The sequence below is a fragment of the Bufo bufo genome, chromosome 9 (genome assembly GCF_905171765.1).
Source record: "Bufo bufo chromosome 9, aBufBuf1.1, whole genome shotgun sequence".
NCBI classification, from domain to species: Eukaryota; Metazoa; Chordata; class Amphibia; order Anura; family Bufonidae; genus Bufo; species Bufo bufo.
The window spans coordinates 5,701,890-5,716,366 of record NC_053397.1 but is presented as its reverse complement, the minus strand read 5'-3'; the positions used below and the strand labels follow the sequence as shown (position 1 = coordinate 5,716,366).

At 48.4% G+C, this 14,477-nt stretch overlaps 1 protein-coding gene across 3 annotated transcripts in view; it reads left to right on the top strand.

The window, feature by feature from the left end:
* Positions 1-14,477, top strand: part of DNAH1 (dynein axonemal heavy chain 1) — a 47,533-nt gene that overhangs the window by 17,437 nt on the left and 15,619 nt on the right. For all 3 annotated transcript variants that reach the window (XR_005774216.1, XM_040407445.1, XM_040407446.1), the window contains 29 exons: positions 2,047-2,152; positions 2,339-2,518; positions 2,592-2,732; positions 2,921-3,084; positions 3,212-3,325; positions 3,402-3,590; positions 3,695-3,800; positions 5,633-5,746; positions 5,827-5,976; positions 6,456-6,542; positions 6,803-6,989; positions 7,163-7,254; positions 7,330-7,484; positions 7,574-7,751; positions 7,885-8,079; positions 8,338-8,457; positions 9,473-9,631; positions 9,805-9,909; positions 10,000-10,140; positions 10,222-10,382; positions 10,495-10,652; positions 10,825-10,998; positions 12,450-12,628; positions 12,752-12,982; positions 13,071-13,267; positions 13,351-13,486; positions 13,602-13,810; positions 13,888-14,059; positions 14,143-14,334. Coding sequence is in view for 2 of the 3 variants with exons in the window: in XM_040407445.1 (XP_040263379.1) it covers positions 2,047-2,152; positions 2,339-2,518; positions 2,592-2,732; positions 2,921-3,084; positions 3,212-3,325; positions 3,402-3,590; positions 3,695-3,800; positions 5,633-5,746; positions 5,827-5,976; positions 6,456-6,542; positions 6,803-6,989; positions 7,163-7,254; positions 7,330-7,484; positions 7,574-7,751; positions 7,885-8,079; positions 8,338-8,457; positions 9,473-9,631; positions 9,805-9,909; positions 10,000-10,140; positions 10,222-10,382; positions 10,495-10,652; positions 10,825-10,998; positions 12,450-12,628; positions 12,752-12,982; positions 13,071-13,267; positions 13,351-13,486; positions 13,602-13,810; positions 13,888-14,059; positions 14,143-14,334 (4,492 nt within the window). In the remaining variant the exon portion in view is untranslated. The remainder of the gene's footprint in view (positions 1-2,046; positions 2,153-2,338; positions 2,519-2,591; positions 2,733-2,920; positions 3,085-3,211; positions 3,326-3,401; positions 3,591-3,694; positions 3,801-5,632; positions 5,747-5,826; positions 5,977-6,455; positions 6,543-6,802; positions 6,990-7,162; positions 7,255-7,329; positions 7,485-7,573; positions 7,752-7,884; positions 8,080-8,337; positions 8,458-9,472; positions 9,632-9,804; positions 9,910-9,999; positions 10,141-10,221; positions 10,383-10,494; positions 10,653-10,824; positions 10,999-12,449; positions 12,629-12,751; positions 12,983-13,070; positions 13,268-13,350; positions 13,487-13,601; positions 13,811-13,887; positions 14,060-14,142; positions 14,335-14,477) is intronic.

Sequence of the window (14,477 nt, the reverse complement as noted above, 5' to 3'; positions counted from 1 at the left end):
ACTGCTGTCCCGGTTGCCATGGTTACTTAGCAATTTGTAGAACCATTATACTTACCTGCGAGCTGCGATCTGTGCATCTGGCCGGGAGCTCCTCCTACTGGTAAGTGACAGGTCTGTGCGGCGCATTGCTTAATGACCTGTCACTTACCAGTAGGAGGAGCTCCCGGCCGGATGCAGAGATTGCAGCTTGCAGGTAAGTATAATGGTTCTACAAATTGCTAAGTAACCATGGCAACCGGGACAGCAGTAGCGTCCTGGTTGCCATGGTTACCGATCGGAGCCCCAGCGATTAAACTGGGACTCCGATCGGTACTCTCCGATGCCACCAATGATAGGGGGGGAGATTTTAATTAGGAGGGGGAGGGAGGGGAGAGGGCCCTCTGGCCACCAACGAGTTAACTACACACCTGCCAGGCAGCAGGGGGCAGTCATGTACACAGTTCTTAGTATATTCTAACCTGAAGCGTCCCCATCACCATGGGAACGCCTCTGTGTTAGAATATACTGTCGGATTTCAGTTTCACGATGTAACTCAAATCCGACGGTATATTCTAACATAGAGGCGTTCCCATGGTGATGGGGACGCTTCAAGTTAAAATATACCATCTGTTGTAGTAAATATTAATAGTTGTAATTAGCTCGCATCAAAGTTTGTGTAAGGGAAAAGGTGAATCCCCCTTTCCTTCAGCCCCAGTCAGAGACAAACACACGTGTTACCATCTTCCTTGAAAATCCTGCGAGACTCTCCCGCGCTCTCACCTTTTATTTACTAACAAAAGGTGTAAAAGGGGCTGGCCCAAGACAAGTATACAGGAAGTGATAACATGCAGGAAGTGATGTCAAAGGACAGGGTGGGGCAATCAATGTGGCTAGGACAATGCACACGCCCCATCCCTGTCAGCATTCAACACTGCTCAAAGGTGATCAGTGTCCAATAAAGATCATTCTACTGGTTCCCATAGGTTTGAAATTATCTGCGAGACATTGCTACAGCTATTGTCAGTATACGGTACTAGTATACCGACAAGGCAGATATGCATGTCTTAAAAGCAGACATTTCTCCAAGACACAGGGAGACAGATGACAAACTATAAAAACACACACACATCCTAAAGTAAAATGTCCGCATAATAAAATTTCCACAACACATCGGATTGGAGAAAACTCCGATCCTATGGTGTATTAACTCCTGACTTTACATTGAAAGTCAATGGGGGACGGATCAGCTTGAAATTGCACCATATTATGTCAACGTCAAACGGATCCGTCCCCATTGACTTGCATTGTAATTCAGGACGGATCCGTTTGGCTCTGCACGATCCTCCAAAAATCAAGGAAGACCCACGGACCAAAAAAACGGTCACGGATCACGGAAAAACGGAACCCCGTTTTGCGGACCGCAAAAAAAAACTGGTCGTGTGCATGAGGCCTTATACTGAGCATTATACTGGGTGTTCTAGTCCGCATCCATTCCGTCCCCATAGAAAATGAATGGGTCCGCACCCGTTCCGCAAAATTGCGGAACGAATGCGGACCACTATTGCGGACGTGTGAATGGAGCCTTATGCTGAGTGTTATGCTGAGCACCTGAGCATTAAACTGAGCGGCTGAGCATTATACTGAGTGAACGTTATACTGAGCACCTGAGCATTATACTGAGAACCTTGACATTATACAGAGGATCTGAGCATTACATGGAGTGCCTGAGCATTATACTGAGCTGGGACCCCCACTGATCATCAGAATGGGGACCTCGTTTAACCCCCCAAAATGAACGGATCGGCTAGTTGGGCCTGCGCACTACTGCTCCATTCATGCAGATGCAGTCGAGTGCTGTACTCAGCCATCTCTGTAACCCCCTTGGAAATGAATAGAGTGCATGCCCCCCGACTGTCCAATCTGTTCACTGTGGTGGGGTACAGGATTCCCATTCTGTTTATTGGTGGGCCCCAACGGTAGGACTCCCACTGATCTAATAGGTGGGGTAGGGGATAGCTTCAAGCAACCAGAATACCCCTTTAAAGCTGAAATCTTTGCCTTTTTCAGGTTCTACTTCCTTTCTGACGATGAACTCCTGGAAATCCTCTCCCAGACCAAGGATCCCACCGCCGTGCAGCCGCACTTACGCAAGTGCTTTGAGAACGTTGCACGGGTGAGATTGTGGATGGGGACGGTTACTTATTTATTGTTAAGGCAGTTGAACGCCTGTTAATAATGTGTCTCACATCACGTACCTCCCTTCAGGAGATCTCTCAGAGATAGCGTTACCCCCCATATTCCAGTAATGTTAGGGCGCTGGTACGTGAGGGCCGCTCACATGGTTGCTTCTTCCCTCCAGCTGTTGTTCCAGCCGGATCTACAGATCACTCACATGTACTCCGCGGAGGGCGAGGAGGTGCAGCTGTGCAAAGCCATCTACCCAACGGGCAATGTGGAGGACTGGTTACTGGAGGTGGAGAAGGTCATGAAGGCCAGTGTGCGAGATTACATAGAGAGATCTATAAAGGTCTATCCGGAGGTAAGATTCCTAGGAGTCCTGTTGTCTTCCATGTCTTCCTGACTTTGGCTTATTCCTAGCCCCTTTTTTCCAGACTCCTCGTTCAGAGTGGGTGATGAACTGGCCGGGTCAGGTCACCATAGCCGGATGTCAGACATTTTGGACTAAAGAAGTGTCTGAAGCCTTGGAGGCTGGAGATCTGTCCACCAGGCTCTTTCCACAGCTGGAGGCTCAGGTCAGTGGGATCCTGGTTAGAGGTCATCTCACACAGGGATGGGTTTTGTAGGAGCTTCCAATATTCTGTGGATGAAGACGGTCTATGACTGAAGCACTGGATTTCCCAGCGTAGTTGTCGATTCCCCCGTGTGCTCATATCAAACATATGCCTACAGAATGGCCGTTAATGTTGGTCTCTTCCTGCAGCTCGGTGACCTTGTCGCTTTGGTCCGAGGTAAACTATCTCGAATGCAACGATCCATCCTCTCTGCCCTCATTGTGATTGAGGTCCACGCAAAAGACGTCGCCGCTCGCCTGGTCGAGGAAAATGTCAACAGCGTCAATGACTTTGAGTGGATATCCCAGCTCCGGTACGGTCACTGAGATAAAAAAGAAGCAGTTTTTTTTTGTTTTTTCCTGAAAGATTGCTTTGGGCAAGAGATTTTGCGTTCTGCTGACTCCTCAGGAAATGTTCACAGTCTTTCCGTTAACTTGCAGGTATTACTGGAGCCGCGATGACCTGTATGTGAGAGCGGTCAATGCTGAGTTCCTATATGGCTATGAATACCTTGGAAATACAGGACGCCTGGTCATAACGCCGCTGACGGACAGGTACGCCTACCAAGTGATACAAGGGAAATACTATAGAAGGGCAGAACTGGAAGCAGAGGTCTCTTTGTCTTTGTAGGTGCTATTTGACACTCACTGGCGCCCTGCATTTAAAGTTTGGGGGCGCCCCTGCTGGACCCGCTGGAACAGGGAAGACAGAGACCACAAAAGACCTGGGGAAAGCTCTCGCAATCCAGACTGTTGTGTTCAACTGCTCCGACCAGCTGGACTTCATGGCCATGGGCAAGTTCTTCAAAGGTTTAGCCAGGTGATTGCTGAAGATGAGATATTCATGTTTCACAGCAAGACAGGATGGTCTTATGTTACTGGTTTTTCCCCCTGTATGCCAATGTTGTCTGTCTGTCTGCACAGCTCCGGAGCCTGGGCTTGCTTTGACGAATTCAATCGGATTGACATTGAGGTGCTGTCTGTGGTGGCCCAGCAGATCACCACGATCCAGAAGGCTCAGCAGCAACGTGTAAGAAAGCAGCTAAGGTCTATGGTTTATGGAGTACTCGACTAGTAAAGGTCCGCTTAACAGGGTAGTGGTCGGGTAACATGGTGATATAGTTGGTAAGGCTGAAAAAAGACCTCTGTCCATCCAGTTCTGTCTGTCAGCCTGCAAGTTGATCCAGAGTTAAATAGTCTTACAGTAAAGAGTCCATAGTCTCACTGCTCTTACAGTAAAGAGTCCATCGTCTCACCGATCTTACAGTAAAGAGTCCATAGTCTCACTGCTCTTACCGTAAAGAGTCCATAGTCTCACTGCTCTTACCGTAAAGAGTCCCATAGTCTCACTGCTCTTACAGTATAGAGTCCATAGTCTCACCGCTCTTACAGTAAAGAGTCCATAGTCTCACTGCTCTTACCGTAAAGAGTCCATAGTCTCACTGCTCTTACAGTAAAGAGTCCATAGTCTCACCGCTCTTACAGTACAGAGTCCATAGTCTCACTGCTCTTACAGTACAGAGTCCATAGTCTCACTGCTCTTACAGTAAAGAGTCCATAGTCTCACCGCTCTTACAGTAAAGAGTCCATAGTCTCACCGCTCTTACAGTAAAGAGTCCATAGTCTCACTGCTCTTACCGTAAAGAGTCCCATAGTCTCACTGCTCTTACAGTATAGAGTCCATAGTCTCACCGCTCTTACAGTAAAGAGTCCATAGTCTCACTGCTCTTACCGTAAAGAGTCCCATAGTCTCACTGCTCTTACAGTATAGAGTCCATAGTCTCACTGCTCTTACAGTAAAGAGTCCATAGTCTCACTGCTCTTACAGTATAGAGTCCATAGTCTCCCTGCCCTTACAATATAGAGTCCATAGTCTCACTGCTCTTACAGTAAAGAGTCCATAATCTCACTGCTCTTACAGTAAAGAGTCCATAGTCTCACTGCTCTTACAGTAAAGAGTCCATAGTCTCACTGCTCTTACAGTAAAGAGTCCATAGTCTCACTGCTCTTACAGTAAAGAGTCCATAGTCTCACTGCTCTTACAGTAAAGAGTCCATAGTCTCGCTGCTCTTACAGTATAGAGTCCATAGTCTCACTGCTCTTACAGTAAAGAGTCCATAGTCTCACTGCTCTTACAGTAGAGTCCATAGTCTCACTGCTCTTACAGTAAAGAGTCCATAGTCTCACTGCTCTTACAGTAAAGAGTCCATAGTCTCACCGCTCTTACAGTACAGAGTCCATAGTCTCACTGCTCTTACAGTAAAGAGTCCATAGTCTCACTGCTCTTACAGTAAAGAGTCCATAGTCTCACTGCTCTTACAGTAAAGAGTCCATAGTCTCGCTGCTCTTACAGTATAGAGTCCATAGTCTCACTGCTCTTACAGTAAAGAGTCCATAGTCTCACTGCTCTTACAGTAAAGAGTCCATAGTCTCACTGCTCTTACAGTATAGAGTCCATAGTCTCTCTGCTCTTACAGTAAAGAACCCCTTTCTATCTTGATGTAAAAACCTTCTTTCCTCTAGACGCAGAGGATGTCACCTTGTCATGGTCAAAGGTGAAGGTCCCAAAGGTTTTGTAGAATATCAGACCCCCTCCCAGGTTGTCTTTGTGTCCGGGCACTGCTGCATACATCCTGGTGCCCGCCAGTGTCAGAACCTTGTGTGCCACTACCTGGCAGTAGCTCCATTAGATGCGTTGGAGGAAACACGCGCCGCCCCTCTCCCCCCAGGGCTGGATGTTGGCAGGTCTCTGGGGTTCGGACAGTTGGGTCCCGAGTCAGGATTCAGACCACAGTCATAGTGTGAGCCTAATAGGGCCGCTCTCTGGTGTTCACTCCGATCACACTCTCCTCTGTTGATCAGGTGGACCGCTTCATGTTTGAGGGGGTGGAGATCCCGCTTGTGTCGACCTGCGCTGTTTTCATTACCATGAATCCTGGATACGCCGGCCGCACAGAATTACCGGATAACCTGAAGGTGACGCATCGCTCGGACCAGTATCCCCAGTACTGGTGATGCACTCACCGGTTTATTTCATCACGTGTTTGTCCTTCCAGGCGCTCTTCCGTCCCGTGGCGATGATGGTGCCAGATTACGCCATGATTGCGGAGATCTCCTTATATTCATTCGGATTTAACAATGCCAAGATTTTAGCAAAGAAAATAACGACAACTTTCAAGCTTTCGTCGGAGCAGCTGAGTTCTCAGGTGACCTACGGGCCCGGGACAAAGACATCTGAAACTTTCTAATACACCTCGTGTTAAAAATTCCATTTTCCAGATCTCTGCTTGCCTTTATTGAATTCAAACATGTTCCTAAGCTTCAGGGGTTGAAAACGTGAACAGACCTAATACTTCTCACAGCTGAGAGTTTGCTACAATTTTATCCAGTCTAGACAATCCCTCTGGACTCCTTCGGAACTTGCTTGTGCTGATACCTTGTAGAAAAGCCTTGGAAATTTGTGCTGCTGATGGGCTAAGCTCACAGGATTGCCTAGATTGGATACAATTGTAGCAAACCCTCAGCTGTGAGAAGCATCCACAAGGCAAACAATGTCTCCGTTCACTGACAGCAAGCAGAGATCTTGAAGTAGTGAGACATTAAACTTAAGGACTACCAGGACGTTTTCATTGTATGCTTTATTGATGCACACATCAGTGGTGACCACTGGACTATTGCTTTGCAGGATCACTATGATTTCGGAATGAGAGCCGTAAAAACAGTCATTTCTGCTGCTGGAAACTTGAAGAGAGAGAATCCGACCATGAATGAGGTGACGCCATTCTTTTGTCTGCCTTTGGGTATTTAGAGCCGCTTTCAGATCAGATCTGCTTCTCTTAGAAAAGTTGCAGGGAATTTGAAAAGCTGGATGGGTGCAGGTGGTGCTTGCAATGGCAGCCTGTATGTGGTGCGACACTTCGCGGGATACAGGCTGCCATAAACAGCACATGGCGGTTCCCGCAGAGCCCTGAGCCGTGACAGGGAATTCTGTTCTGCCATACAAATGACATCCTTCTTCTGGGATCTGTGCAGGAGCTAATCTGCCTCAGAGCTATCCGAGATGTCAACGTGCCCAAGTTCCTGCAGGATGACCTGAAGCTCTTCAGTGGGATCGTGTCAGACCTTTTCCCAAGGATTGAGGAGGAACCTATTGATTATGGAAGCCTGGAGGAGGCAATTCGTAACACCTGCTCCCAGAGAAACCTCAAGGATGTGGATGGTAAGAGGACATCTGTGTGTTGGTCCTTCAAACTCACTGAAGTCCTGTAGATCCATGTCCGATGAGAAGATTGGATTTCGATCTACTGCTCCCCGTTATCAGCCCATCTACAATATCCATCCAAATGGAGGTCGTATCACTCAATATCATGTCATTTTCTGTTCTTATATCAGGATTTGTAACCAAGTGCATACAGCTCTATGAGACCACCGTGGTACGACATGGCCTGATGCTTGTGGGACCTACTGGTTCAGGAAAGTCGGAGGTTTGTGATGGGTTTCGTAGCACTGACCATATATGATGATGGCAGGGAGTACGATTGTCCCTTCTGTCTCCTCAGTGCTATAAGGTCCTCGCAGCTGCTATGTCATCCCTGAAGGGTCTTCCTTCTGTCAGTGGAGGGACCTACGAGAACGTTCACTACTATGTCTTAAATCCCAAGTCCATCACCATGGGTCAGCTGTACGGAGAGTTTGATCTTCTCACCCATGAATGGTAAAGCATTGCATCCTGAATACTGAGGTTCCTTCCGGGGGTCTCCATTGAGATGTCCCATTACTGCTGATTCTGTGCTCACTTTGTAGGACGGACGGGATCCTCTCATCGCTCATCCGAGGAGGCGCCTCATCTTCAGATCCAGACAAGAAGTGGTACATGTTCGATGGCCCCGTAGACGCCGTTTGGATTGAGAACATGAACACGGTGCTGGATGACAATAAGAAGCTGTGTCTGAGCTCGGGGGAGATCATAAAGCTGACCGAGGTGACTGCGGACCACTCATTTCAATAACTCTAACCTTCGTGGATCCATCCGGCTCCAGCCCTAACTCTTCATCAGACCTCAAGCATTGGCCCCTCGTATCTACAGCTCACTAAAATGTCCTCTTCTCCTTTAGGCCATGACCATGATGTTCGAGGTCCAGGATTTGGCCGTTGCTTCTCCGGCTACAGTTTCCCGCTGTGGCATGGTGTACCTGGAACCCAGTATTCTTGGACTCGGCCCATTTACCGAATGCTGGCTTCGTCATATCCCCCCCGTCATGAAACCCTACGTGGAGCAGTTGGAGTCTTTGTTCTCACGGTTCCTGCAGGTAAAAATCATTGGTGTTGTCGATGCAGCCAAGACATCTTCAATCTGAACAAAAAGAGCTGCAGTGTAAAACATGGAGAAGGGAGGTAGATTTCACTTCTCAGACCTCCGTAAACTTTGCAACCATACTTGAGTCATTGATCCCAGCTGTACCTGGTGGAGCAGAACTGCAGTGTAAAGCATCCACATTGTCATTACTAATGATCTTGCACCTGCCTTGTATCCTGAACCACACTCATACCCCATCTCTTCTCTTCAGGGTTCCATCCAGTTTGTGCATTGTACAGTGAAGGAAGTCATCGCCTCCACCGCCAGTAACCTGGTGACGAGTCTCCTTAAGCTGCTCGAGTGTTTCTTTGAACCTTTTATTCCAAGAGAGGTAAAACCCCTTAATATTCGGTCTCCATGTCATGTTCGGTATTTACTTATCTTGTACTTATTCTGAGTTACAGCCTGTATTGCACTCCAGTCATACCCAGAGCTGCATTCATAGTTCTGCCATTTGTGAAGTTATCTGATAGGAGGGCATTTCTCTGCCTAACGCCCAGTTCTCCTGCATCTGTGCATTATACCTGGCCATACACAGCAGATGTAGATTAGCTGAACCTGTTCATTTCTGTGGTGTCGGCCACTGTGTAAGGGACATGACTCTCCCCCCAACAGCTGATGTCGGGGGTGATAGCAGTTGGGCTCTTGGATCCTTTTGTGTTCATCAGATAACTCACCACAAGAGGGTCCGGAGGGACCAAAGGGTTCATGGGAGGACAGAGAGGTCTGGGGGAAGAATGGTCTAAAGGGAACAGAGAAGCTTAAAGGGGTCCTCTGACTTCAGTAAGTGCCATTTATCATGTAGAGGAGGTTAATACAAGGCACTTCCTAATGCATTGTGATTTTCCATATTGCTTCCTTTGCTGGCTGGATTCATTTTTCCATCACATTATGCACTGCTCGTTTCCATGGTTACAGACCACCCTGCAATCCATCAGTGGTGGTCGTGCTTGCACACTATAGGGAAAAGCATCAGCCTCTCTGGTGGTCGGGACCATGGGGGGCACATAGGCTAGCGCTTTTTCCTATACTGTGCAAGCACGACCACCACTGATGGACTGCAGGGTGGTCTGTGACCATGGAAACGAGCAGTGTATAATGTGATGGAAAAATGAATCCAGCCAGCAAAGGAAGCAACATGGGTAATAACAATACATTAGGAAGTGGCTTGTGTTGACTTTCTGTACATGATAAATGCCACTTGCTGAAGTGAGAGGACCCCTTTAGAAGTGACAGATGGTCCTGGTGGGGGCAGAGGAGGTCTGGCCGCAGCTTTCCCCCCACACTTGGCCACGGTAGTTTGACGCCACTTTTATTACACGAGGACGTTCATTCTGACTTTCCAGGGACTGAAGAAAATCCCCCAAGAAAAGCTGGATCGCATCGGGGAGCTGGTGGAAAGCTGGTTCCTATTCTCCCTGATCTGGAGCGTGGGAATCACCGGCGACTCTGATGGCCGCGTGCTCTTCAACACGTTTTTGAGGGAAAAAATGATTTCTGAGAAGGTAAAACAAGTCATGTTATTAGGCCATGTGTTTAAGCTGCATCTGCTGATTACAACTACTTCTGAGTAACTACAACTCCTAGCATGCTGTGACATGAGGCTCAGGGATCCTCCACTGCACTACATCCCACTCCACCTGCATTGTATGGCTAAACATCTCTGCACAATCCTCAGGTGACAGTGCTCTTCCCAGAAGAAGGCCTGGCCTATGACTATGTGCTGGATGATGCTGGCATAAGCAACCTTGCGGAGGATGACGATGAGGACACGCGGAGGAAGGTGAGACGCGTGCGCCATGCGTCGTCCTGTGTAAGGACGCCAGCACCGCCACCTGTTATTCCACATGCTGACGTATGTTTTCTCCTTGAGGTGCGCTGGGTGAACTGGATGGAGTCCTCCGCTCCTTTCTCCATAGCTCCTGACACCAGCTATGCCGACATCATCGTGCCCACTCTGGACACCATACGAATGTCTCATCTCCTGGGGATGCTGCTGGCCAACAAGAAGCCGGTGAGTCCATAAGAGGCCTTGTGACAGCAGCGCCTGAGCAGCAGTCATTACACCTGGACTCATCAAGCACTTTGTCTGCAGGTTCTGTGTGTGGGTCCTACAGGTACAGGGAAGACCCTGACCATCTCCGACAAGCTGCTGAAGAACATGCCCCAGGAATATATCAGCCACTTCCTTATGTTCTCTGCAAGAACCTCGGCCAATCAAACTCAGGACCTGATCGACAGCAAACTAGACAAAAGGCAAGTAACATGTCAAAGGGGGGCGATTATCGGGGGGGGGGGGGGCAAATACGCAGACATTAGTAGGATTCATCTACTTGCAACTATTAGCTCCAGCTATCTGTCATTACAGGAGGAAGGGGGTGTTCGGACCACCCCTAGGGCGCTATTTTATCTTCTTCATTGATGACATGAACATGCCGGCCCTGGAAACATACGGAGCACAGCCACCTATCGAGCTCTTGAGACAGTGGATGGACCATGGAGGATGGTATGACCGCAAGCAGATAGGTAAGGACCCACGTGAACAGGAAAAACAGGGAGTGGACCCCCTCCCAAAACAGACCCCATACTGTAGTCATTTAGCCTTGATGCATGGCAAAGCCTTGGGGTCCAGGGGTCCCGAATGAAAAAATAAGACCCAGCAGTGGCTCATGACCAGTGACCTTTCCAACCTTTGCAGGAGTCTTCAAGAAATTAGTGGACATTAATTTTCTGTGCGCCATGGGACCCCCCGGAGGCGGCAGGAATCCGGTGTCGCCTCGTCTCACACGTCACTTCAACTACTTGTGCTTTACGGAGATGGGCGACAGCAGCAAGAAAAGGATCTTCTCCTCCATTCTGGGAAGCTGGATGGGTAAGTGCCAAGGACGAAGGCGTAGGATGGACACTATGTCCGATGGTTCGGAATATCACATCATTATTAAGTATTAGTGCTAGTATCCTTCACTAGTGGAGATGTGGAAGCTTTGTGCCAAGAATGCAAACTCCCCTGTGCTCCTGCCTCCGAGGTGCAGGACCTGAAGCTGCCGGTGTCAGGCGTATTCGCTCTCCAGGCCGGAGCACGCGTGTCGCACTACCCTTCGTAATGCTGTGGGCTGATCTGTACGCACTCCCATTTCTTTTCCTGTGTATGTTTTGCAGGGTCTTCTCCATGTTATGGCAGTGCCCGTGGGTTTGCATTGCTCCTTGCTTTCTGCTGCTGCTTTACCACGCTGGGCTCACAATGACCATGGGGCCAGTGCTTCATGCAGGACTTGTTATGGAGGTATCACAAAGTACCCATCCAGCCATATAGAAACTTCTTACCCGTTTTCCTGTCCACATCCCGCCCCTCCTTATGTTAAATTGGTGGCTTTAAAAAAAAAAAAGGTTAAAGGCTCCGCAATAAGCATAATGAATAAAGAATAAACCTTTTGAATGACATTAGCTCCATATCAAATCCTGCACTGCGCTGTCCTCTCTGCCTGAAGCACTGGCCCCATCGTGACAGCCTGACACCGGGACAGCAGCCGCACTGATATCAATACCCCTCCAAGGAGCCCGCTTACCCAGCGGACACAGCCGTCACATGGAGAAGACACGGAAACGTCTCCGTACATAAGAAGGACAATGCATACAGATCGCCTCTCCAGGAGCGCCCTGTTCTGTCTCCTCCAACCACCTGGTCCCAGTACAGAAGATATTGATCCCTCTTTCCTCAGCGGTTTCTTGCAGTTTACCTGATCTCTGCCTGCGGCACTTGTCTGTCCGTCCTCGCTGTGTCAGGCAGACATTATCTCCTTTACAGACTAGATGATTAAAGGTTAAGTTACAAGGGGTTGATCAGTGAGGGAGCAGCTTCTCCTCTTGAGTCTGGGATATAACTGCATGAACATAAAGGTAAGACGTGGGGCACATTATCCAGACTATATTTCAATGTCCGGAAATCCAGATGTACGTGATATGAAGCAGAGATTTATAACTAATGTAATCCAGTATTTTACTAGTTTATTCAGTTTATGTTCTGGCTGGATGACTTGGAGAGAGAAGTTACAAGGACGACGTCAGTAAGTGAGGAGAAGGATCTGTACACCTGACCGGTCAGACACAACGTAGGAGAAGCGCAGGTCACAAGGAAGCTGAGCAGATAGACAGACCTGATGAAGGAGCATCTCCTCCTGCACTAGATCTGTGTCCTGGGGTAGTCCTCTGCTCATGACCCCAATGTTGTCAACCTGTGCACCGTCCCATCGGTGGACTGTGGCTCCACACGTGTTTATCGAAGGGGAATCTGCATAATCATCAGTTGTCTTCCGTTCCTTGCAGCAGGGGCCCCGGCGATTCAGCCCCTCACAGAGCAGCTGGTGGAGGCTACAATCAGAATGTACAAGACCATCACATCACAGCTGCTCCCCACCCCAGCAAAGTCTCACTACACGTTCAACCTCCGAGACCTGTCCAAGGTTTTCCAAGGAATATTGATGGCTGAACCAGCTAAGATCAAGGTGAGCATGCAAAGGTCGATGCCAGGTGAAGGAGTCTTCTGGCTTTTTGGGGGATTCACTCCCTATGGTGTGTACTGCTGGAGCAGTTGTCATTGATGCTACTGTCTCTATTCCCTTTCACAGGACAAGGTTTGTCTTCTGAAGCTTTGGTACCATGAATCGTGCCGGGTTTTCCAGGACCGGCTGGTGAACGATGAAGACCGGAAATGGTTTGATGACCTCATGAAGGGACAGATGCAGGAATTCGGAGCCGCCTTCGAGGAGGTGATACCACAGCAGCCCGTACTGTACGGTGATTTTGTGACCTCTGGATCAGATGCCAAATCATATCAGCTGCTTGAAGACCGAGAAATGGTATGAAAATCCAGAAAACCATTAAAACTGGGCTTGTCTTTGTTCTAAGTCCTCGTTCCGAGGTAATTAGTTCTGTGTGTTCCATCAGCTCCTTCGTGTCATGACGGATTACATGGAAGATTATAATCAGATCAACACAGCAAAGATGAAGTTGGTCCTTTTCCTAGACGCCATTCAACATATTTGCCGCATCAGTCGGGTCCTGCGCCAACCGCTTGGCAACGCCCTGCTCTTAGGTGTTGGAGGAAGTGGAAGACAGTCCCTAACCAGACTAGCCAGCCACATGTAAGGCCACGCACAGAACGCCGTCCTAGTTACGATAGCCTGGTTCATTCTTATAGATTTACTTTCGTCGGTTATCTTCCCAGGGCAGAATATGAATGTTTCCAGATAGAATTATCAAAAAACTATGGAATCCCAGAATGGAGAGAAGACCTTAAGGGAATTTTGCTGAAAGCCGGGCTGCAGAATACTCCCATCACTTTTCTTTTCACTGACACCCAGGTTGGTTGCCACCATCTTTTCTACGAGTATATGGAGAGATGTCATCAAGAGATTTTGTTACTCTGTTCTCCAGATCTTCAACCATTTCTTCTTCAAATAACCATTTCATTTTAAGATTAAGAACGAGTCATTCCTCGAAGACATCAACAACATCCTCAATTCAGGAGACGTCCCCAACTTGTATGGACCTGAGGAGCAGGATCAGATTGTCTCAGTCATGAAACCAGTGGTGCAAGACATGGGGCAACCGCCAACAAAAGCCAACCTAATGGCGGCCTACACAAGACGAGTGAGGGGCAACATCCACACAGTGCTGTGCATGAGGTACGTCTCCCTGACATTTCCACCGCTGAACGAACAAGAGGATTGGTGGACATCTCATCTTCATCCCTCTTTTATAGTCCGATAGGTGAGGTGTTCCGCTCCAGGTTGCGGCAGTTCCCGTCCTTGGTGACTTGTTGCACCATCGACTGGTTTGACGAGTGGCCAGCGGAAGCCTTACAGTCAGTAGCCTCTTCTTTCCTAATGGAGATCCCAGAGCTCGAGTCTCGAGAATCAGTCGTCCAAGGCATGGTAAGTTGGACCCCCTTAGGGTCCTGAAGCTGCGATGGAACTAAAGTAGATGCCTGATCATTCTGTGCATTGTCCTGACACAGATCCAGATGTGTGTGGAGATGCACCAGTCGGTCGCGGTCAAGTCCAAGCAATACTTGGCCGAGCTCTCACGACATAATTACATCACACCCAAGAGTTACCTGGAGCTGCTGGGCATATATTCCAGTCTGATCGGTAAAAAACTGATGGAGATCAAGACGGCCAAGGAGAGGATGAAGAGTGGGCTAGACAAGGTAAGGAGCCATATTCACATAGGTTACCATCCCCCTCCTGAATCTTCATCTTGTTGCCTTTTTTGTGATTAATTTATCTTATTTTCTATTATTTTATCATAATTTGCTTTGTTGCTTTGATCGGACGCATTTCACCTGATTTG